At 37.0% G+C, this 25,011-nt stretch overlaps 1 protein-coding gene across 2 annotated transcripts; it reads right to left on the bottom strand.

Annotated features, from left to right (window-relative positions):
- Positions 1-15: 15 nt before the first annotated feature.
- ttc39a (tetratricopeptide repeat domain 39A) lies at positions 16-24,491 on the bottom strand. 2 transcript variants are annotated; one of them, XM_084086971.1, is made up of 20 exons: positions 24,303-24,491; positions 22,688-22,738; positions 22,452-22,502; positions 15,983-16,087; positions 13,357-13,488; positions 8,696-8,739; positions 8,382-8,449; positions 8,222-8,286; positions 7,554-7,653; positions 7,333-7,398; positions 6,825-6,933; positions 6,649-6,716; positions 6,371-6,430; positions 6,092-6,253; positions 5,647-5,738; positions 5,219-5,339; positions 3,945-4,056; positions 3,507-3,621; positions 2,367-2,483; positions 16-1,732 (listed from the first exon to the last, which is right to left on the bottom strand). In XM_084086971.1, exons 1-20 carry the CDS (start codon positions 24,341-24,343, stop codon positions 1,618-1,620), a joined length of 1,794 nt encoding a protein of 597 aa, XP_083943097.1. In that variant the 5' UTR covers positions 24,344-24,491; the 3' UTR covers positions 16-1,617. The 2 variants fall into 2 exon arrangements, with proteins under 2 accessions (XP_083943097.1, XP_083943098.1); XM_084086972.1 differs by lacking the exons at positions 22,452-22,502; positions 22,688-22,738; positions 24,303-24,491 and adding an exon at positions 20,896-21,033.
- Positions 24,492-25,011: the final 520 nt, after the last annotated feature.

The raw sequence follows: 25,011 nt of genomic DNA, 5'->3' as shown, positions 1-25,011 counted from the left end.
AGGAAAACAAAGATGTTTTGGGAATGCTATTATATCATTTAATTTTAAATAAAAAAAAGAGTCCAGTATTTACAGGAATGCGTTTACACAGTAGCCATGCACCACATACAGAATTTGCTGACCTCTATAGCCCAAAGTCTGTAAAATCTAAATCAATAAACAATTTCAATTAGGGAGAAACAAAAGCCATTGCAATGAAAAACCCATGTATCATTAAATGTTTACCACACTTGAAACATGGCATGTTGACATTTTTGAGCAACATGAGCTCATGATTGTTTTTGCTTAATGCAAGTTTGACTTTGGTAGAACTGGATGGATCTCATAAAACAGGCACTACAAAGATTACATTGCAGAAGAGCAAAAATCCATCCATGGACACTATTAAAACTAATCTGGGCTAAATCAATATAAAATACTTGACAACAACAATGCAAGCTGTGTTTAGTTGGTTCTCAAAACAATGGGGGAAAAGCTCCATGAAGAAGCATTCATACAACAAAGTACAAACATGAACAAAGTACAATCCTCTGTCCTGAACCAGCTCAAATTTTCTTTCTCTGCGTAGAGTATAGCTGTAGTGGTTGTCAATGCATCCCTCACGTTGACTGGAGCTGGCATGCCAGCCTGTCTTGCATGTATCTAAAAGCCTTGTTTGTTTGAGCTCAAGTACGATCTGGACCAAGTCCACATGAAGGAGACTGCCTTTCTAAAAGACACATTCAGCTGCCCACTTAAAACGGGACATTTTGAAAGGCGCCATCATAGTGAATAAATACTAAAAAAGAAATAGCTAACTAAACCCACAAAACTTCCAGTTTACATTCTAACAGTCATTTTATGCTGTTGTGAAGATGCTTGTTTTCTCTTTTTTTAAAACACATTGCTAAAACAGACTAATTATGTACACAGAAAGACAATGATAATGCTATATGATAAAATCAAGCTTAGAAAAGGAATCCTGTCCGTGAGATTTGACAAGGCCACAGTACTCTATCCAAAGAGTAACGCATGATATCGAACCTTAAGTTCATCAAATTACCTCTGGACAATAGGTTTATTTTAAAACCTATTTAAACTCCAAAGATTAAAGGAAACTAATATTTATGCACGTGCTTTAAATCCAAATAAATCGGTTAGCCGTAAGGCACAGCCATGTCTAGGCTACTGATGTCACAGGGTGACCAATAGTGAAGAGAATTACCAACAAGAGGTCTGAAAGCAGCCACAAATGATTGACGGATGGCCTTACTTGAGTTCACAATGTTCTTAGCTTGCTGTACCAATATAATCCTATTGGACTGGCATAACTTGTATATATTGTATTATATTAATATTATCATTATTATTAATGGTACATTTAAAATACTAGCACAATGTTATTTATATGACATCATAAAAGCATGACGTCGTTCCTGTGTCTTGACTGAACTGCACCGCCTCACAAAACATATTCATGCAGCTGTTGTCCTTAAATTGTGTACGTCATTAAATAAAGCTGATTTGTCACTATAAACTCTGATTGGTCATGTGTTCTTTTAGTTCTCCTCTTGGCATTTAGCAACCCACATCAAGCCTGATCTTGGCTTTCTGTGACCCCTGCGGTGACCTCAACAGTTAAGGGCTGGAGGGTGAGCAGTCTCCATTCACAGCTGTGCCCCGTGCCTTATGTAGCGCTGCCTGGATCCGGAAGTGTGTCCGTGATTCCATGGAATAGTTCTTGTAATTTTGCCTGGCAAAGAAATCATTGTTAATAGTGTTCAGTACTCATAAGGCAATGACTGAGTGTGTCATGGTGGAATATATGACTTTTGTGCCCCCACAGCCAAATTATCTAAACCACAAATTATTAATCAGGAAATGATTATAATTATAGCAGTATTTAACCAAATGCACTTTTGGTAGAATATGGGAATTTGTGTGTGGAGTGATGAATCGCAATGAAACACGAGTTACATGGTGATGCTCCAGAGTGGTGTCTTTGAAAATCTGCTGAGAAATATAGTAATAAACTACTCATGAACTGTTTGAACTAAAGCCATTAAGATTGAGTGGAACAACACTGATTCTTCATGTAAAAAAAGTGGAAGGCTATGTGGAATAGGGGAAGGCTATTCCGTGCAAAGTTACTTTATCTACGGTATTTGTGCAATTCTTGCTAATTTCCTGACCAGTGATTTGTGATTAAAATGGTTAAGACCATTAAAAGACCACTAAATATTTTGCAATTTTTTAGCTTGGTCCCTTTTTTTAAGAACTAAAAAATATTTTCCTCAGAGATTTGAATAAATACCCCCATCCATCCACACATTGTGTACATTGTTATTTAAGAGGTAGCCTTTAGTTATAATATAGGCACAACTTACTTGGCTGTCTCCAGAAGTTTGATGGCCTCCTCTGTTCTGCCCTCCTCCAAACACAGCAAACCATGTTCCAGAAGAGCATTGGGCACCAGGTAGTGGTCATATTTAATTAGACTCTCACTGTACAAGAATAAACATCAGTAGAGAGACTGAATTAGATCAGTGACCCAAGACATTTTTACAAAAGTTTAATCATTTTCTCTATTATCTGTGACACGCTGGAGATTAAAGTGCCCCTTATTTAGCTTTTTCACTTATTACCTTTCATGCAGTGTGTAATATAGCTGTTTGTGAATGTAAAAGGTCTGCAAAGTTTTAAAGATCAAAGTGTACGACAAATAAAGTTATAGTCTCCTAAAAGAAAGAATTCATTCTGAACTGCTGAAATAAGTCTTCAGCAATTCCAGTCTCACTTCCGTAACATATCTACGTAGGTTTGTGGCAAATTTGCATAATTCCAGCCTATGCTCTTCATTGGCTGTCTGTGAACAACGTTTACTTCGTACTTTGGACCACCCTCAAACACTGTAGTAACATGTTGTGTTGTCGACATATCGAGAAGACGCGGTTTTCTACGCTGCGAATCCACTTTGCATGCATTTCCAAAGGATGAGGACTCACGCTGGAATTGATACGGATGAGGAAGCCTCCAGAGCTGAAATTCAAATACGACAATGGGTGTTTGGTTTCTGACCAGTCACAACAGACTGGGCCATCTGACCAATCAGACCAGAGGAACGTCTCGGAAAGTGGGGGTTTTGAAGGACTTAAATCCTTTATCGAACGGTTTCAGACACTGTGAGAAAAGAGGTGATGCTCTTCAATTCAATACAAGAAAGAAAATTGAAGTGTTTTTTTTGTTTGTTTTTTTTTAACCTTGGATGCATGTAAACCTATTGTAGGAGACCTCCGAAACAAAATTAGGGATGTTTAAAATAGCATCATAGAGGCACTTTAACTCAACAGAACACATCATTTTACCAGTCAGACTCTTCCAGCTTGATATTACTAGATGTTTAATACAAGTCTGCAGAGTCAGTATCAGAAAATAGGCCATGTCTACTTAAGTCTTCACAAGGGAAACCACAAACGCTTCGATTCATATTAGTGTGATTTGTTGTGAAGCAAAAGAGCAAGACTGACTTGCAGAGGACGAGGGTGAAGTAATGTTCAGCTTCTTCTTTGTAACCCAAGTGTTTGAGACAGAGCCCCTTAAGCAGACTAACCACACACTGGTCATCTGTGGTGAACTCAGACCCTGAGGGCAAACACACAGAGACATTTATGTCAGAAAAAAAGTTTATGGAAATACATAGACTGTGTCTGTATTGATTTTTTTTTCTTCCTCAGTGGAACACACTGTTACTTTTGATGCACATGGTCATTATGAATTGTGGTTGCATGGAAAGAGCTGTGTATTGATTTTTAAATTCTTTATAACTGTCCCTGCTCAAAAATATCATTTGGAATGACATGAGGGAATAAATAATTACATTATTTGTAGGTGAACTATTTTTTTTAAAAGTGGACAACAGCATAAGCAGTATTGCACTGTGTGTGTGTGGGGGGGGGGGGGGTTACTTGGATGTTGCTCAAGCATCTGCTGAGCCTCGTCCAGGGTCTTCAGCATGCCCTCAGTCAGGTCCTTGTGCTTCCCAATCACAGTGTAGCCATTCCAGATATACATCATCTCCTGTCGTGTAAACATACCCACACAATGAGTGAGAATCTAAGACTGCAGGTGCTTCCCTTTGTTTATACTGTATTACACAAGTCAGGATGGTCTAATTCCTTACTCTGTTAATTAAAGGGCCGTTTACACAGGACGTCTTCTAGCATTAAAAAATAGCAAAACAGAACACAATGGAACAGGAAGCATGTTTTTAGATGCAGTACGACGCTGCATGTACATTTTCAAACTCAACACATCTGAATGGTGATCTCAAACTTTTTGACTTCAATGCCCCCTCATTGTCAACAATAATTGAAGGCCCCCCCTCACTCACAATTTCTGCCAAATAAAATATTTTAGAGCTTGGCATACCTAGAAAGATGTTTATTTGTTATAAAAATAACCTAATAAGAAGAAATATCTTGATTTTTAGTCGTTTTAGCTTATTTTCATGCTTGTTTTGTCTTTTTTTAAAGGTAATGTAATTTGTTTGTTCTAAAATTGACAAAATTTAAATAATGATTCAATGCATCATCAGTCAATCCAAAACGTGTTTTTGTCTTACCTTGGTTAACTATGGTAAGCCTATTATAAGTGTTTATATTTTAGACCTAGCGGGATGGTTTTCCCAGGAAATTGCAAACATACGTCACTCGCCCGTGCAAGTAAATAGAGAAAAGTTGCTCTGGCTACTTTGACGCAGGCATGTACAGTGTGGGATTGGCATTGGCTATTTGTCATAATGAGCGAGAAAGGTTGATATGGAGCATGCTAAATCTCAAACCTTGTGACTTACCTGTTTTAAAAAACGTGGAATAGACTAGAGTCTGCTGGCAAAAAGGGAACGCAACAGAGCTTGTAATAAAATGAGAATCAACACTGGCGAGAACTGAGGGATTTCAAATGTTGTAAAAGTGACACGGAGATGGCTTTATATAAAATTGCCATATGTAGCTCTCTAACAGAGTTCATTGTAAAGCATTATCAATTGTGAAGGGTCATTTCATTATGTTTGTTGTAGCGTTGTCTTGGAATAGATTTTTAAGGAAGTACCGTGTCTATTAATAGGTATAGCTGGTCAAAGATGCAAGAACACATCCTGTGTGAACTATGTAAATATGGCACTTGCAGACAGTATCAAATAAATACAGACAATAGAATCCATATAACATTGAACACTGACCAATGGAGGTGCAGGAAGAGGAATGGCGTTATCTGTATTATAGCGTCGAGCTTTTCTGATGGCAAACTTCTCTGTGGGCAATGACTTCCCTGCTATTTTCTGCTTCAGACTGGGAACTTGCCTGAAAAATGCAAAACAGATCACAGTTTGTATTTTACAATAAAATTCATACATATATAATGTCAATTTATAGTGGATGGGCTACATGAGAGGTTCAAATTAAATATGAGATCAAAAATAAGGTAATTTGCAATGCTTGCTTGAACTGAATGAATGTATATAGATAATGAGCTTTTCCTGATCTGATAGTCATGTTATCTAATTTATATATTTGTATTTAATCATGTTATTACATCCTCTTATGAACAAAAGTGCACAGACATAAACGTATACGTACAGGCTCACACACACCATTCCCTTGCCATTACCTAAACAAAGCCACCTCATTCTCCGCGAACGGCTGGCATTCCTCACGACTCAGCATGCTGAGGTAAGCACCTTTCATATAGGCATATGTGGCCTGAAAAAAAGTGTGCGTGTGTGTGTGTGAGAGAGAAAAAAAAGAGCGATGAGTTCCAAACTGCACAGTAAACACAACCATCCCGGCGGGAGATTAATTGTCCTCAGCCTCCATTCATGTTATATCAGCAGAGCTTTTTAAACTCAGAGCAAAATCTTCAATTTTATTAAATAAAATTTGTTTGAGATATATATTTATACACACACACATATACACACATATTTTACGCATTTAAATTCTAAAATTAAAAAGAGATTATCCATTCAATTTTGAATGTCAAACAGATCAAGCAAACTCTTCAGAGTCAAGTATCTGTTCAGTGCACCAGTCAACTGTACATTTTAGGGTTTCACCTTAGACCAGGTGTTCTCTTTGCTGAGCAGGTCTGCGTAGAAGTAGGCCATCTTCCAGTGCCTCTTATAAGTGAAACACCACATCAGTTCCCAATAACACATGTGATGGAACTGCTTCCAGTTCTGCTGAGCTTCACAGCACTCCTCGAAACGCTTAATAGCCTGCAGGACAAGAGCATGCATATGAACACATGCAAATAGGCAAGAGAAATAAAATATAAATTGATAAGAATCAAGACTCTGCTTTTTATGCGTTACATAAGGGTAACAATCACTTACAGCATCCAGATTTCCTTTAATTTCCTCAATTCGACCAGCGAAGAACAGGAAAATGGATCCCTGACAAAAGCACAGAAGTTCATACTCTATTATTTCATAACAGCGGCTGTGTAGATGCTCATCATATAACATAATTAAATAGTTTTTATTATCATCAGTGACATGAACATTTTTCAGCTGCAGTGTGGTTCTGGTTGCAGCCGCAGTCTGGTTGCAAAAGCTGTTCATGTTTTTGTTCTGTTTAGTGTGTTTGGCTTTTTCACTGGTCAAGTAAGTACCTTCGGATACTTTATAAGATAAGGCTGCAGCAGTTTTTCTGCATCTACCACATCTCCCTCTCCAGTGCCTAAAGGACACACACATGCACACAAGATGACACAGAATAACATGGTTACTTACTTTTGATATGCTACATATGATTTGAACATGTGATTCAGAAGCAATTTTGTCTTACCCAGAATGAAGCTCATGAAGGTGTGGTAGCAAAGCAACAACATGTTACACAGGAAAGACCTAAACGTGTGCTCAGAGGAGCCCTCCAGGAGCTGCTGAAGACCAAACTCCTATAACACACACACACACACACACAGTGTGGATTGTAAAATAAACAAACATGGTTAAGACAGACTACACTTCCGTGCTTCACTACATTTAAACAAGTACAAAATGGTAACATTTAAATTAACTGGTTTTATGGAAGTCAAAAATATTATTTAATATCGCAGAATCAACCTAAATACATTAATTTATACCAACAAAACTAGTCTTTATGTGTTAAATCAGGTTGAAAAAGCTCTTTAAGGTAACAATGGCAGGTTATAGTGTATAAAAACACCTTGACACCCTTTATTGCTAAGACAGTCAGAAAGAAAAAAAAAAATCACCAAGCTCAGATTAAATTTCATTTGTACACGCCAAACGTGAGCAGAGCCAAACTAAGCTTAGTACTACACAATACTCACTTTGTTACCAGAGAAGCCCACAAATTCCAACAACCTGAGAGTCCGTGTTGGCAACAACGACAGCATCTGGGAGAAACACAGGTGAGGGGTTGAGAAAACAGCCTTGTCCTCAATAAACTCAGTGCTAGGATTCATAAACGGTCATGGTTTGATTTAAGAGGGAACAATAGGATGCCTTTTAAGTCTAAGTCACAAGAAAACACATGACATAACGCACTCACCAGGTTAAAGGCCCCGACCCCAAGCTTAACGCCTCCCTCAAAATGACCATGATTGTCACCGTGAACATAGCCTGGGGACTTCAGGACTGTATGGAGCTCCCTTGCAATGAAACACAAACACATATAAACAGACATACAGATATACTTGCATGAAAACTTGAAACTCTATTTTATTATTTTTATTAATGGTTTTTATTATTATTTAACAAAAGTTTAATATAACAATAATACATAATAATTTGTAATAAAAAGGAATGAAAATAAATTATCAATAATAATATGTGTTATTAAAATAATATTTTATATTTTAGTTCAATAATTCAGCTGCAATAAAAGCTCATACACATTAAATGAGAGAGAAATATGAATAAGTGTTATTTCACAGGTCAATGTTATTTTAAGATTATTTATATAACACTATAGTATTTATTAATTTTTTGAATGTGCTTTTATTTTTATATTTTCAGTTATTTAGTAGTTATTTTGTATTGTATTTTTTTAATATTTTTTATCATGCTTTTGTCATTTTTATTAGCATTAGTTTTTTATATGTATCTTTATTTGCAGTAATTTCAGTATTTAAACTTTATTATTAAACACTTCTATTTTATTTTATTTCTTCACTTCAATTACCAAATGAACTACAACAACACTGCAGCAGGTCTTACTTGTATATTTGATAGCTGTTCCTCACTTTCATTCCTCCCTTTATGAAGCTGATCATATTTTCATCCTGAAAGAAGCAGTAAATCTTAGATAAGCAACTTTATGCACAATATTATGTTTCACTCACATAATAACAACAGGGAATCAACCCCTGGGACAGACCTGAAGGAAAGTGAGTGCTGCCCTCTGGAGGAGGCATTCGGCGTAGCAAACTTCAGCATGGAGCTCCTCTGGGAAGGACACAAATGAAATTACGCTTTCAGACTATCTGGTGGTGGGAGTATGAATGACACATGGCCTTTTCAAAAAAGCAGCCACATGATATGGTCTCCATGGTTTGAGGATGTGATTGCATAAAGAGTATTATAGTGGCAAACAAGTAAATATCTCTAAAAGATCCTAAAATATGATGCATAATACTGATGCATCCTTATTGCCAATTAATCATTTAGTGATACATTTATGCAGGCACCCACCTTCTGTGAAGTTTTTGCTGTTGAAGGAAGATTTCTTACGGTATCTGTAATGACAAACACATCCTTGTCAGTCTTGTTCTAACACAACACAATGATCCATCAGTAGTGGTTCCTGTTGGCATAGTCGGATGAGGTCAGCCTTGCGTTCTCTGTTAAAGTCCTAGTGTGTGAAAGCTGGACCCACTACAGCAGACAAACTGGCACTCGACCCAATAGTCAAAGCACGGCTTGATTCATAGTATCCCTCAGGCCATATAAACAGAGCAGTTGGATTGGATCTAAGGCGGACACAATGTCTGTCTGTTTTCTGTCTGAGTAAATCAACTCCCCGCTGAGGGACAAACATGAATTATTCTGTGTCAGTTTGGCTTCTATTAAATTTACACAAAAAACAAAAAGATACTGGCCACATACACCCTACAAAGTTTTGCGAGTGACAACCACATTTAAATGCGGGAACATTAGGTCTGTGCATTTATGGAATACAGAAGTCACTCTTTATCACTCACGTCACGTGACAGCCACCACAATGTAATTAAACTACATGATGTTAACAGTTTAGCCACTGAGCATCAGAATGGTCAGGGCGTCAGGCACTAAAAAAAAGTTTCTTCCCTGAGGACATTTACATCATGAACAGTTCTCCCCACAATGCAAAAAAAAAAAAAAACGTTTTCACATTCATTTGCATAATTGCTTCTGTATATAGATTTTGTAAATACATATTTACTCTATCTTGTCTATTGAGCACATAGGTGTTATTCGTCTATTTTTTTAATTTTTATAAAATGCATCCTTGGTGAACATAAGAGACTTATTTTAACCCTTATGTGCTGTTGGGGATGTTTTCATCCACTATGGGGTATTTTTTAGTCTAAATTTGGCCATAACTTTCTCTGTGTTTCAGCAAATGGAATGATTTTTGGTGACAAATCTTATTTTGACACATATTTTGGGAAAATGCTTTGAAATTTTTCAAAAACTCAATAGTACACTGTGGGCAAATTTACTACCCTTTCGTTATGTTCGTGGCTGAAAACAGCCACTACTTTAAACTGCTGTAAAAATTTATCAGATAAATATTTTTTTCATTTTTTTTTGCATAAATCTATTAATCAACCTCAGTCCTGCTCAAAAATACAAAATGTTTAAAAAAAATTCAGGATTTTAATTCGTAAATGATGTCACTGATTTGGGAAAAAACACACACAAAATGACTCATTTTCAATATAAAATGTGATTGTGGACTGGATTTTTTTTTACCTTTTATCACAGTCTTGGACATGTCAAAGATTAGAAACAACATTGGTTTTGATGCATTGTTAGTTTTTGTGCAGCATCAGATTTTTAACTTTTTCTCCCTCATTTACTGTTTGTGGCTGTTTTTGCCCCATTGACTTCCATTATAACCACATTTTTTTATTGCAAAGTCATGACACCATATAATCATGCATTTTTGATTGTTGGTGGTTTTCCCTGTTGGGAAGAGGTAAAATTTGTAATTTTTACTGTTGATAACCAGGTGGAACCATTAACCCTTTAGATAGGCCTGTGCAAAAAAAAGCTTAGTTTCTGGCTTTTACATGGAGTTATATGGAGTTTATATGGAGTATAATAGCATAATAAAGTGTGTGTTTGTGTGTGTGTTTGTTTGTTTGTGTGTGTGTGTGTGTGTGTGTGTGTGTGTGTGTGTGTGTGTGTGTGTGTGTGTGAACTCACCTTGATGTCTGAGAAAATCAAAATATGCACCTCAGCTCTCAGAACTACATGGAGTAAACAAAAACAAAGTAAGTGTATTTATGCATCTTCTGCCTTTTGATGGTGAGAAATGCAGACTAAACAAAAACAAAGCAAGTGGATTTAAACGCATGCATGCAAGCCTGCTGGTCATTTGATGGTGAGAAGAGCAGCAAGCAACATGAGAAAGGGCTTGACTTGTAGTGAAGTTTTAGAGATGATTATGCAGCCTGACCCCTCCAGCGAGCTGCAGGATGTATCGTCTTCTCCCTCTGACACCACAGACTCAGGAGAGTCAGATCCTGATTTGGATGTGGCACCCTCATCATCCTCTCTAGCTTCCACTGAAGGCAAGGAGGATTCGGAGGATCCTGGATCTGGGTGGATTGGGAGAAACGGCGAAGTGTGGTTTTCCACCAACGCGGAGACAACTCCCTTTCTTCAGCCTGCCAGAGGCGTGACTCCAGGGCCGACGTGCTATGCCTTCGCAAAGGTCCAGAACATGGATTCCATGTTCAATCTGTTTTTTACGGAGGAGATGATTGACCTCATTGTCAGCATGACTTGCGTCAACACATACATGTTTGTACAGTCATACAAACATGTATGACTATGCCTTGTGATGGCATAGCGCGTCGGCCCTGGAGTCACGCCTCTGGCGGCTGAAGAAAGGGAGTTGCCTCCGCGTTAGTGGAAAACCACACTTTGCTGTTTCTCCCAATCCACTCAGATCCAGGATCCTCTGAATCCTCCTCGCCTTCAGTGGAAGCTAGAGAGGATGATGAGGGTGCCACATCCAAATCAGGATCTGACTCTCCTGAGTCTGTGGTGTCAGAGGGAGAAGACGATACATCCTGCAGCTCGCTGGAGGGGTCAGGCTGCATAATCATCTCTAAAACTTCACTACAAGTCAAGCCCTTTCTCATGTTGCTTGCTGCTCTTCTCACCATCAAATGACCAGCAGGCTTACGCGTTTAAATCCACTTGCTTTGTTTTTGTTTAGTCTGCATTTCTCACCATCAAAAGGCAGCAGATGCATAAATACACTTACTTTGTTTTTGTTTACTCCATGTAGTTCTGAGAGCTGAGGTGCATATTTTGATTTTCTCAGACGCATCAAGGTGAGTTCACACACACACACACACACACACACACACACACACACACACACACACACACACACACACACACACACTTTATTATGCTATTATACTCCATATAAACTCCATGTAAAAGCCAGAAACTAAGCTTTTTTTTGCACAGGCCTATCTAAAGGGTTAATGGTTCCACCTGGTTATCAACAGTAAAAATTACAAATTTTACCTCTTCCCAACAGGGAAAACCACCAACAATCAAAAATGCATGATTATATGGTGTCATGGCTTGCAATCAAAAAATGTGGTTATAATGGAAGTCAATGGGGCAAAAACAGCCACGAACAGTAAATGAGGGAGAAAAAGTTAAAATCTGATGCTGCACAAAAACTAACAATGCATCAAAACCAATGTTGTTTCTAATCTTTGACATGTCCAAGACTGTGATAAAAGGTAAAAAAAAATCCAGTCCACAATCACATTTTATATTGAAAATGAGTCATTTTGTGTGTTTTTTTTCCCAAATCAGTGACATCATTTACGAATTTGGCAATTAAAGAGTTAAAATCCTGATTTTTTTTTAAACATTTAGTATTTTTGAGCAGGACTGAGGTTGATTAATAGATTTATGCAAAAAAAATTGAAAAAAATATTTATCTGATACATTTTTACAGCAGTTTAAAGTAGTGGCTGTTTTCAGCCACGAACATAACGAAAGGTAGTAAATTTGAACAATGCACAAGGGTTAAAAACATTAGAAAAATCTTAATTGTTCCAAACTTTAGACAGTATATGTATCTTTTTTTATTCACTTATTTTATCATCTGTCTAGTTTTTTTATTCTATTTCCCCCCTGCGTACTGTAAGCTTCACCAAAACAAATTCATTATGTGTGTAAGAATACTTGGCAATGATTCTTGCACCTAAAGAAACACTGGTTTATATATGCTCTTTAAACTGCTAGTGTATAAATGAACATAGATCAGAGTTTGTGGAACAATAGCATAGAAACCTGTTATATGGCTCCTAAACTTGTAATCAGATCTAGTCAAATGTGAAGGAGGTGATAAAATGGGTCTAATCATGTGTTAGCGCTGTGGCCTAGCAATTAGCGCATGAGCCTCAAACATGTTGGTCTGTGGTGCTAATGTGGGAAATGCAGGTTAGAATCAGGTCTGTGTTGTGACCTGATCCCAATTCCCTTCAGGTATATTTACAAGAGGATTTAAATGAAGGAGTTTGAATGAATGACACCGACTTTAGGTTTTAGGTAGCAATAGTATTTTGAATACCTGATCTATATTGTTAGACCAGTTAAGATCAATGTAGTGAGGTATGTATAGCATGTATTGTGACAGAACTGGTTTACTATCCTGCATACGTGGCGGCTATTATTTGGACCAGACAGTGTAAGTGATGTGCGAAAAGTTGAAGAGCAGCTATGAGCTTGTGTGGGATCAGCTGATCAGCGCTACGAGCCTGTGTGACGTGGCAGAGTCACAGAGGGTGTATGAGTTGCCTGAAAACACAAGCATACACCAGATTGTCACACCCCTCTAACACAGTGTGACGTGGATCTCTGAAATTCCTCTGCCATCTGGGATGTGGTAATAGCCCTAGACCTGCAGCATTCTAGGATTACGTCACCTACACAAATGTGACATAAGCGAGAGGAACCTGAAAATAGTGTATAGATGCTAAAAGCAGAGTCTGGGCCCTGAAATGGAATACAAGCCCAATGTAGACACCACCCTGATAACTCTATGTTACGACTATAGCAACATTTATATTCATACATGACAGACAGACAGATAAAATAGGATAACACACCGTTGACACACAGCCTGTGCCTCTTTCATTGTGTTTCCTGCAGTCAAGATGTCCTCCGGTTCGAAGGTCATCATGGCCTGCATTTCCAGTATAGTGGCATATGTGAGCGCGTGGTACATGCTTTCTTTATTCCTTTCAAAGAACACAAAGGAAGAAGCTGCATTAGATCTATATATAGAACAATGGAAAGGGTGGTTTGACTAGGTGACGGTAAAAGAAAATTCACTTCTGAAACACTCAATATCATCATCAATTACAGGAATGAGACATGGAAATGGGGGAAGGTGTTTGTGTATCCTGACAATTCTTAACAACATGATACTAATACTAATGACAATATGAAAAACAACCAGAGAAATACAAGCTGTCAAAACAAAAATGTGGATGCAGTATTCAGTTTATTTAACAAGTGACAATTTCTGTCATTTAATTCAAAAAGGTCAAAATAGCACTTTAATATTCAATCATTTTTATGCATGTTGCAACTTTTGATATATCTAAATTCTAGGCAGCAGTTAAACTTAATGTAGTGACTTTTCTACAGTGCATTTTCAGTTCTTTCGGGAACAGGATAGAATGTGACGCCACTGGTCCAACATTCCTGAGTAGAGTGACGTCTGGATAAACAGGTTTACCACTCTTTTCTTTGCAGAGGTGGAATTAGAATAATGTTGATGTGACAAGAACAGGATTGAAGCATATTCTACATTTTTTAACCAAACAATACATTTCTATACCAATATTGTAATATTTGGGGGAAGCTTTCTGATCATTTAATGACATATAGATAACAATATACCATGAGGGCAATACACATAATGAATACTTAAAGAATACCTATCCAACTTTTTATATGGCAAACTTTGTGTCATGGAACAGGATTAGACAATACTGAGATTATACTGCAAAATCTGCAAGACCAAATAAATTCAAACACTCAAATGAATATCAGGATTTGAAACAGAGTTTGAGCTTTTGTTGTGTCTACAGTTGCTGTTTTCCTACAGAATCACAAACACTGGCCTAAACTCCTGACCAGTGTGTAATCATTATTATCCTGTCAAAGTCAAATCAGATGTCCTGCAAAACACGTCAGACTGGAGAATGAATTGGAGTTCTGTTCATATTCATTTTATGGTGGTTGGAGAGCTAGATTAAACTCCTGTTAAAGGAACAGTCCACTGTGTGAACGTAGCCAGAAAGATCATCTCTAACACTCTCAGCAGAGTTGTTTTCCAACTTTGAACCTGTACAGACATGGACTCTGATAGTTTTGCTTTTGAGTCAAACATTTCTTCATCTCTCTTTCTACCTCTGTTTATTACTTACTTTCCAAAACTCTTACACATGTACCTTTCATTATCTCTGTGCATGTAGAGGCCCTGCCCTGCTGGCTGGAATGGGGTGGGACGTGACTAAAACAAACCTATTAAGTTAATCTCAAACTGTGACTTCACTATTTGCAAGTTCAAACAGTGAGCAGCAGAAGGTTTAGTGAGATCCTCTGATTGTTCAAATCAATACCTTGCTGATCAGCGTTTATGTACAACCCCAAATCCAGAAAAGTTGCAATAAAATGCAATAAAATCAATAATATGTGATTTTTTTTCATTCTCTTTCAACTTTATTTAACTGACTGGTAAAGTACAAAGAAAAGATTTCCAATGTTTGAGGATAAATGTCTCAACTTTTCTGGATTCTGGATCATAGTTGTATAATGTAAGTTTGAATTGTACACATGAATGTGCCAAACTAATACCTGACAGATGACCTGACCTGAAAATGTAAAACAGAACTATTTACCAGCAGGGTATAAATTAGTACTTGTGAGAGTAAAAATTGCCTCTGGTGAGTAAACAAAGTTGCTTGGCAGTGTTGGCTAACTGTATTAGGAACTGCAATATTATACATGGTTTAATGTAAATTTGAGGAATGATATTCCAACCCTCAATTATTTTAATACAATAATCATGAACACACACACACACAACCAGGTGTGGCTTAAAGGTTTTTTTTTACCCTGAATGCAACCCCAACAAAAGTGGAGGGACCCAGGGGACAAAGATGGAAAGATGCCAAGGATTACAAAATGGACCAAATAATTATGTAATTTATAATACACAAAAGCACACACCCATCCACATCTGCGAGTAGTGAAGAGGGCAGAAATGTGAGATGCTCTAAGACACAGCACATACTCATGAAAACAGGGTGTGGAGTGAGGAGAAGAAAAGAGCTTGAGGTGAATCTCAAGAGAGCTGAACTAATTCAGTTGGTTTTGGGTTATGTGAGATTAACCTGAGAAATACCCAATGATTGACTGGATAAAGACTCATCTCACAAAGCGATGTACAGGAACAACTCAGCGTAAATTAATAGATGTACTCAATGCATGAAACCAAATACAAAACAGGTTAAACACTTCATAAGATTCTAAATGGGTTATGAACAGTGATTCAAACGGATTATGAAAACGTACAAGCCAAGGTCTCTATGCCGCACACCCATACACGCAAAAATTGTTTTGCTAAAGTCAGATGAATGATCCAAACCCAGAACCTCTCCCACCTCCATAATCATTACAGATCACACAAAAATGATGAAACACGGGCGGTTTTAGTTTTACCTGCTTCTAAGTCTGGTCAGAGCCTCGTCAAATTCATTTCGCAGGAACAGATCCAGTGCCTCCATGCAGTCTTGAAGAGCCACTGACAGGTCAGATCTCTCCGACCTAAAACAGATACAGAAAGGAAAAGAAAGAAAATGCTTATAAACAAATGCTACTTTTTCCAAAGCCTCAGTCTGAATGCAATTAAAGTAAAAACAAACAAACAATAAATACATTTTGATTTTTAAGTTATAGTTAGCATTTCCTAAAAATTCAATTTTCCTGGCTAGGACTGAGTACACACAAAAGATGCCATTTGGGACAGGGCCATTGTGCTCTGAGGCAACACAACAGCTTGTGAATCGGCTCAAGGAAGTAGTGATCAGGTGTCATCTTGGACAGGAACCTCAGGCTCACGCAGCAGGTCTTTCTGAGCATCTGCAGAAAATCTCACACTGCCCCCATAAAGCCTGTTTTGTGTGTGTGTGAAGTCACAGCCCTCTGCTGCAGAGAATCCCCCCAGAGCCTCTCAATTTAGACACAAGTGCAGTGAGGCGGATGTCACCTTCATACGCACAGAGGCACAGGTGAGTGAGTGTGTGTTAACTGAGAAAACACTGGGAACGTGAGAATAATGAGAAGATGAGTGTGTAGAGAAAGTGTACTCATCAAAATATACATAGTGCTTAAACGGTAGCTATGTTTCCATCCACCTATTTCTTTGTTGTTGTGAATTTTGGGATATCACATAAAAAAATGCTGGATGGAAATACCAAGATGTGCATAATTTATAATAATGCACATACAAAAATCATATATGCGCTCAATTGAAGTGGATACAATTTTAATCAGATTTTATCTGAATAAACTCCTTAATGCACAAAAAAAAAAAACTAATGTGACTTTGCCTCATCAGAGGATGTGATTGGATAACTAGACTAACCAGTGGACAAATTTCATTGCACCGCATCTCAAATGTTGGTTTGGTCATTCTGAAGTGCCTGATCCAAAGTCAGTCATCATCATGGATGGCTATAATAGCCAACCAGAATTGTCTCACATGATTGCGTTCCCAAACAGCAGGCATCCGCCTCCAAACGCAAGATGACATGACAGCGTTTATTGCATTTCGTCTGCACGCTCTGAGACGCAAGTCATTTAAGATATTCAAAACAAATCAGCCACAGTGGCTTCCTTTATTGCAGCTACTTCCAGTTTTATTAGATATTTTATGCCAATTTCCCAGGAAGTGGCAATTTTGTTCTCTTGAACACAAGGAATAGAAACATTCCCATTTTGCACATACGTTAAATTCACAACTTTGGAAGGAAACATAGCTATTAGCTAGTGTGTGTCTACATATTGCAGGTAGGCTACATGTCTCTTAACTGGACATTACTGCACCTAACAACAATCAACATGATAATTTCAGACTAAATACACAAATAGTAGTTTAATGAGGAGTAAAAATTGATTTCGCATTTGATTTAAACTATCATTTGGTCATTATGGGGCTTCATACATTCATGATGAAAGCAATGCACTGTACACTGTAAAAATGTCTTCATTATGTTTAAAAGCATCTTTGCATCCATTTCATTTATTTTGAATTGCTTTTCTCCATTAGTAATTAAATTTATAGTCCAATAAGATTTGGCAGGAATTAAACTTTTTTTTTTTTTTTTTGTGTATATTACAAACTATTACGCTCACATAAGCGCATAAATCTATATAAACATTGATTTAGAAATTTTAATCATTGCATGTGCTAATTAACTGCAGTTGTGGGTTTGCAGATACACTGATAGACAAGAAGAGGGCTGAGAGAAACAGGACAATACCACACAGCTCATAAAACAACTCTGGAGTTTTGCAATTTAACAATTAAAGCAGCAGGATTTTTAATCCTCTTCATGGAAGATTAATAAATTACATAGCTATGCAATGAATCAGATTCCTGGCATTCGCACGTCATTTATTATTATAACACTGCAGCAATCATTGGTGATGCAATGAACATTTACGCCCCTTCAAAAAGTGATTTACACCTCATTAAACATGGTTTTACATATGTTGTAATAAATATGATTTTTTAAAAATATTGTTCAAATGATGTAGACGAGTTTTGTTACACAGAACAGGGTGCCTCATGTGCCATGTCGAAATCACATGACTAGTCAAATCACAGAATCATAGCTGAGTGTGACTGGCACATTTCTACAATGAAAATTACCTGAGCTGTAAACTACTTACTACACTGTGATGACACTAAAAGAACACACACAGTCCCAAACCCTTCTATCAACTATCCTGAGACAGTGAAAAATATAACATAAAAACTATAATCAATTTCATGCTTAAAAGAGTCCTGCATAAAAGATCTACTGGTCAAATATTTACAATGTTGTAATGATGTAGGCTACATGTTATTTAGATGATACACTAATGCAAAACGTATATTTCTCAGCATTTCTAATAAACACAACCATCGTTTATGAGCGCACAAGATCAGTTCCACCGTTCCTTCAGACACATGACAAGAAAGCAAATGTCACAGAAATGATCAAGATCAAAGCTCATTGTATATCTGGACAAGGGACACATTCTTCAAATAACAGCAGCATTCAAAATTAATTTCTAAATTGAGTTGAAATTTGTAATGGTCCTGACCTCGGCCTGTTAAGATTACAGCACGCATCCTAATCTAATGGAATCCAACAACCTCTTATAGTTCTTCCACCCTGAAACATTCTGCTGAAAACAACCATTCACAGCGCATTTCCGTAAGTGGACAAATGAACTGGAAATTGAAAGTACATAAAAAATCTTTGCATTCCAAACGGCAGCCCACACAGAGACGCTCTTTATGCGATCCGCACGCCCAATAGCAGTGCGACTGATGGCACGAGCAACTGTCAGACCTATCGAAGGAGAGATGGGTTTGGCTGTCGGGCCTCTAACGCCTGGCTGATGACTTCAGTGCTGTTGACTCCTGCTGCTAATGGAGCATGGCTTCCTGCTCAAACAATGTCAAACATCCACACTTCCACAGCATGAAACAATCTGTGAGTTTTAAATCAGGTGGTATACATTAAACAAATGCTGGTCGTCTTGTGGTTTAATGTAACTTAAAAGCCACAGTACTAATTCACTTTTTAAACAGGGATCTACATTATACATCAGCACCACCGCTAGAGATAAGAATTCTACATTGGATATTTATCTGTGCATGCTCTTTTCCCCTATTTTTTAACATTTGCATGATCCTATCTGTAATTTAATATTCACATAAAATGGTCTAAAAGCACTCTTAAATGTAATCTTTAGAATAAAGATGAACATTTTTCATACTCTGCATGATAAAGATGTGATGCCTAAATTCACTTCTAAAAATGATTGATTACATACATATACATATATATATATGTGTGTGTGTGTGTGTGTGTGTGTGTGTGTGTGTGTGTGTATGTATGTATGTATGCATGTATGCATATATATATGAAGAGTTCAGATGCAAAAGCCTCTAAGTGCCATCTGAAATTTTCTTCTAGAATGATAATTTTTATCAAGCTTGTATATTTAAGTTCAATAATTTCACTTAAATGACAATTAATAGGTAATCTTCATTGCCACTCAAACGTGTTTTGGAGAAAAACATTTATTTTATAATGTGATTTCCCCCCCACTTTCAATTCTTTTACTTAAATGAAAGGTTAGGATTTTGCCAATTTTTTGAATGAAAGATCAAAAGGATAAATGATGCAGATTTATTTTTTACAGCCATTTTTGATCATATTTACCAGGGGTATGATTAATTCTGGGCTCGACTGTATATATATTATATATATATACACACACACATACATATAGAACATTCATATATTAATATAAACATAAAATATAAAAAATGTGGGTGCTGTGCGATGCCCAAAACGGACGTAAAGAGGGTCTTACACTGCAGAATGAATTTTACTGGACCAAAAAAAGTCAAATCAACCCTGATATGACTTTTTTTACTAAAACTAAAAACTAATTTACTAAAACTAAATTAAAGTCTGTAACAATCAGCTTTTTGCATTTTTACTGGACTTTTTTACTAAAACTAAAAATTAATTTACTAAAACTAAATTAAAGTCTGTAACAATCAGCTTTTTGCATTTTTACTGGACCAAAAAAAAAAAGTCAAATCAACCCTGATATATTTTCTGAAGTAAAACTAAATTAAAGTCTCAAACAATTAGCTTTTTGTATTTTTACTGGGCCAAAAAAGTGAAATCAACCCTCATATTTCTAAAAGTAAAACTAAATTACAGTCAGCAACAATCAGCTTTTTGCATTTCTCACCCTCGCAAGGAGGAACACAGAGTGAATTTCCTCCCTGATGCTGATGTGTGATATCGGAGCAGGATGATTTGAATGAATAAAGAACTGCGCATGCTACATCGAGCCTGCTTAGCAAAAGGAAGTGGTCTGTGATTTGTTCAGAAACTACGACAGAGGTAAAATTAACCTTTGCTCACCGTGTACCATCTGTATTGCGCTCGAAAAACTAATTGTGCTGACACCAAGCGATTCTCAAAAGCTGATGCCGCCTGGGGGTTAATTGACTACTGATGATCATCACCGGAATGATTGGAACAAACAAGCTGACTCTAAAACACACACTATACATGCACATGCTCATTGCTAAGAGACTAACACTCCCACAACAACTACAAAAAGCTGTGCTCTACACTTAAACAAATGACAGCTCTGAAAGCAAGGACATCCAAAACAATTACCTGTCTAATATTTCCAAACCTTCCCTGTTTTTCTGGTTATGCAGCCTGTAAAAGCATTCTCATGTTAGAACCACTTAAATAGTCTCGAATCACTGCTAAAAACAAACATTCACACACAATAGCACGCTGTCAGCTATGTGCCGTTCTTACCCGTTTGACAAAGATTCTGCCTCTCCTGACATTTTCATCTGGTACAGTGAGATCGAGGAGCGAAGTAAAGCGAGGGAAGGAGGAATAAAAGGAGAGAGAAGAGTCGCAGAGTAATTCACAGTGTGTGTAAGAACAGGCCTTCGTACTGGCTCCTGTCAGCAGAGCAGCAGCTTCCCTCTGGCTACAGCACGCATACACATTAACTCACTCAAGCTGCAGAGGACAGAGGGAAGGAACGCAGAGCTTAATGAGATTGGGATGACTATCACACAGAGAGAATATTCTCATTGCTTCTTTCTCGCTGTTTCCCTGCCTTCTAACACACACACACGCCACCTTAGCCTCCTCCTCTTCTCAGTATAACCCTCATGCTATACACTAAACCCTGGCCTCTGATTGGTCAATGATCCAATGGAGGCGGTTCCAATTTTTTAAGAATCCACCTAGCAAATCGCTCCTAAAGTGGACATCATGCATCTGCAGTCAAGTGACAATCTGAACTCCACAGCAGTCAATAACACGCGACACAATGGCGGGCCTGTAAATCAGTGCACAACAGTGGAGATCATGAGACACAGAAGACAGCTGCAGACTGCAGAATCAGCACAAGGAAGTGACATAGCCTGTGGCATGTTGAGGAGAAAGGGATAGAGCAGTATATAGAAAGAAAGAAAGAAATGCTTCTCTTTTGCATACTCTGGAGCCACATGACAAAGCTGATTGGCTGATGGAACCACATCCTGAGCTGTGACACCAAAGCAAGCAGACAGGAAAAACATTTAAATATGTACAGCCACAAATGACCAACTTTGAGTTTAAAACAGCTTTTGTCCTAGGTACACCTGCGCATAGTTCTCAGGTAGCTTTAGATGTTTTTGCACATTGTTTTTTTAAAATCATAAACTAGCTTATCTACATATCTATCTATATAGTAGTAATGCTGGTGCGGTATGCATCATCAGCTGTTGATCAGAGTAATGGTTACTGTACTGTAACTTGCATGACTGGGTCATTACATTGAGATGATTCATTAAGAAAAAGATAATTAGCCTCCTGTTGACTGAATATTATGTATCAGAGCTTCATTCTATATTGGGTTTGGTGTAGCTGATGTAGAAGCCATCTGGAGTGAATCTTTGAATAATACATGTGAAGGATGGCAGGAACCTGCCCTTTATGAGGACAATCATTAAATCTCTCTAACGAGATGTTACCTCCATAGTTTGACTATGTGACGATCTGTAATACAGAACAGATGTTAATAAGATCTACAGTCAAGGCTTAAAAAATAATTTATTTACATTCATATGCTCCGTACCAATTATTGCTTCTCTTATAATAAAATACACAAGCATTGCAATGCATTGTGGGAAGTAACATGATAATATCATCTCACCTGTCGCACCACAAAGGCTAATCTGGGTATTGCTATTCATGTTCACTTACGCATGAACAACCAAGTTTTTTTCTAGATCGATTTTCTTTACAAAACATGATAGCAGCAGAGCAAAGTGGAAAGTAAAGTTTGAAAAAGAAATGTGGATGTGAAATCCTACCCATAATCAGTGATGACCGGGTCCAGCCCGTCTTTCTCTATGATGGGTGACCTAAAAAAAAAAGAAAAGAGGAAGCAATCTTATAGTTACTGCCACAAACTTCTCATATGACATTCTTTATCAGTTAACAGAGTGTTGGCATGTACATGTGTTTCAATTCTTAATTAATTGTTGTTAGTGTCAAAGACAACAGATCTTGTGTAGAAACACGGGTTGATTGAGTGTGACACACTCACTGGGATGGAGACGTGGGGCTGTCCAGCGATTTTTCAGTTTTGAATGAATCCCTAAAAGCAGATCAGGATCAGAATCAGATGAAAGCATATGAATGAATGAACTAAATCTGATATTTTATTCAATGAGCCATTATTGACTGAACACAAACAATATCTCGGAAAAACCCGCAAGATCATATTTCATCAGCTTTGAAGAGTTCCCTTAAACATGATATTCAGTACCTTAGTTATTATCTTATTAAGACAACCTTAAAAATGTGTGCATGTTATATAAACAGCATTATATTTAATTATACCACACTTGTTAAACAGGAAATAACTTCCCACTGAACAGCTGTATACAAACAGTTTTAATTTAGAAATTCATAAAAAGAAAGCAATGATTATTTGAATGATTAAATTAACATTTTTGTTTTTTAAAGAAAATGTAACAAATTTCAGTGTGACAGGAACCTCTACTCCCCATGTCATAAAGTAATAAACACAGTTAAGCATTAACAGACAGAAGCAAGCAGCACATGTGATGTCATTGATTTATTTAAATGAAGAGGTGGAGTTATACCATGAGAGAACAGGTATCATCCAATCAGCTCGCTCCAAATCTCATCCATGTTATGACGTCAACTGCTACATTATTGTTGACATTAGGCCTTTTGATTAACCTGAGTCTGTCCCTTATCATGTTGTTGTAGTTCCCATTACTTTGCAACATACTTTTTAAATATTAATTAGAAAACGGTTAATATTCTATGCCTGTTTTTCCTGTAGTGACATTATATTTCTTGATGAGAATCATGGAAAATAGATTTTAATTGTATGTTATTCCCAAACATATCTTTTAGAAGCAGGGTTTTCAGCAAGGGGCCATGAAGGCGGCTATACAAAACTGTATCTTATTTCATTACACTATATTCAGCCAAATAATTTAAAAAAAAAGAATAAAAAAGATCTGTTAAGCATTATATAATGTAGTAGTCCTAGATATTGTTCTTAATTAAAGCTGCCTACAGGTGTTAAAGTTTTAAAACTGAGGATCCTTCATTCACAGTGGGATGAGGTTAAAAAAAAAAAATCTAAACAGTTAAAAAACAAAATCCCTGTTTTAAGGAATAAGCCTGTAATACAGAAGTTATAGTGAATTAGCCCAGCTATAGCATGAAACTTTCATTGATAGTCAGTTTATCAATGAAAGTTTCATGCTATAGCCATGCTGGGCTAATTCACTATAATAGAAGAAAAGCCAATCACTACATAGATAAAAGTTTGTTTAATTAATTAATTAATTAGGGGGCTAACGTTAGATAGCACTTATTTTATGTGATTTATAATGTGATTTTCACCTGTAAATACAACTATTGGGTACCACTTCATAGTTACTGTCATTAACATACAGGTTATTAGTAAAGATTAGAATTAGTGTACATTAAAAATGCCATAGATACGTTGATGTCTATATATTTTCATATTTGAATGAAAATCACTGATAAAACTGTTAAGTAGCCTATTAAGTCTCTCGCTAGTTTATGCAGATTATCTTCTTGTATCTGTCGTACGGCATTTCTCTCAACCGGGCAAAAAAAAAAGAAAAGAAAAAAAGTTAAATATGCAAACTTACTTGTTGTCGTCATTCTTCTTTCTGCTTCTCCAGAAACTCATTCCAAAGAGGAAGAGAATATTGTAAATCCAATAAGACAGAAGAGAGTGTCTGAGTCCCTACCTGGACATAGATAACCTACCTAGTCTACCACAGGTGATTTCTGAACTTCTGTTTGATATGTTATCAGCTGCCGTGTGTTTCTATACTAGTTTTTTCTCGACATGTGAGGCAGACGGGGAGGTGTGGAGAAACCTATTTCCACAAATAAAGAGAGATCATTTGCGAAAGCCGCTGGAATGCTGTGCTGCAACTCTTCCCTGGTCTTAAAGTCCTCCGGGTTCACTTTTCACAGAGCAAGTTGTAGTTTGCGAATTGATTTCTGGCGGGAATTAATTTCACACAATTATGTATTAGCGCCACAAACACTAAAACAAACACTAAATAGAATAAAAGACTATAGTCTTCTAGTCACTAAAAATAATGACAATTTTGTTAAATAAAAAGCTACTATTGCTTGCGAAAGACATTTTTTGAGTCATGAAATGATTTTTTTTGTTTTCTAGCCTGTCTGTTTTGAATCCATTGTGAACCCACTCCCATGAGAAAACGTAACTATTGTTCCAGATTTCATATTTGATATGAATTTCATATTTAATTATAGTTAAACTATCCCACCTTTATACCTAGCTGCAATATAGGCTAATCTTAAAAGCGGACAAAAAAAAAA

This window comes from Abramis brama, assembly GCF_963993115.1.
Source record: "Abramis brama genome assembly, chromosome: 16".
Taxonomy (NCBI): Eukaryota; Metazoa; Chordata; class Actinopteri; order Cypriniformes; family Leuciscidae; genus Abramis; species Abramis brama.
Note: the sequence above shows the minus strand (reverse complement) of the source record. Positions and strands in the feature narration are given on the sequence as shown.

What these genes read in the sequence shown, in the direction of transcription:
- ttc39a (XM_084086971.1), bottom strand. Translation starts at nt 24,343, where the DNA reads ATGAGTTTCTGGAGAAGCAGAAAGAAGAATGACGACAACAA. An exon ending in TGGGCTTCTCTGGTAACAAA is followed by an intron (nt 6,934 to 7,332) that starts GTGAGTATTGTG and finishes TGTGTGTTATAG; the next exon opens with GAGTTTGGTCTTCAGCAGCT. An exon ending in CTTCATGAGCTTCATTCTGG is followed by an intron (nt 6,717 to 6,824) that starts GTAAGACAAAAT and finishes TGTGTCCTTTAG; the next exon opens with GCACTGGAGAGGGAGATGTG.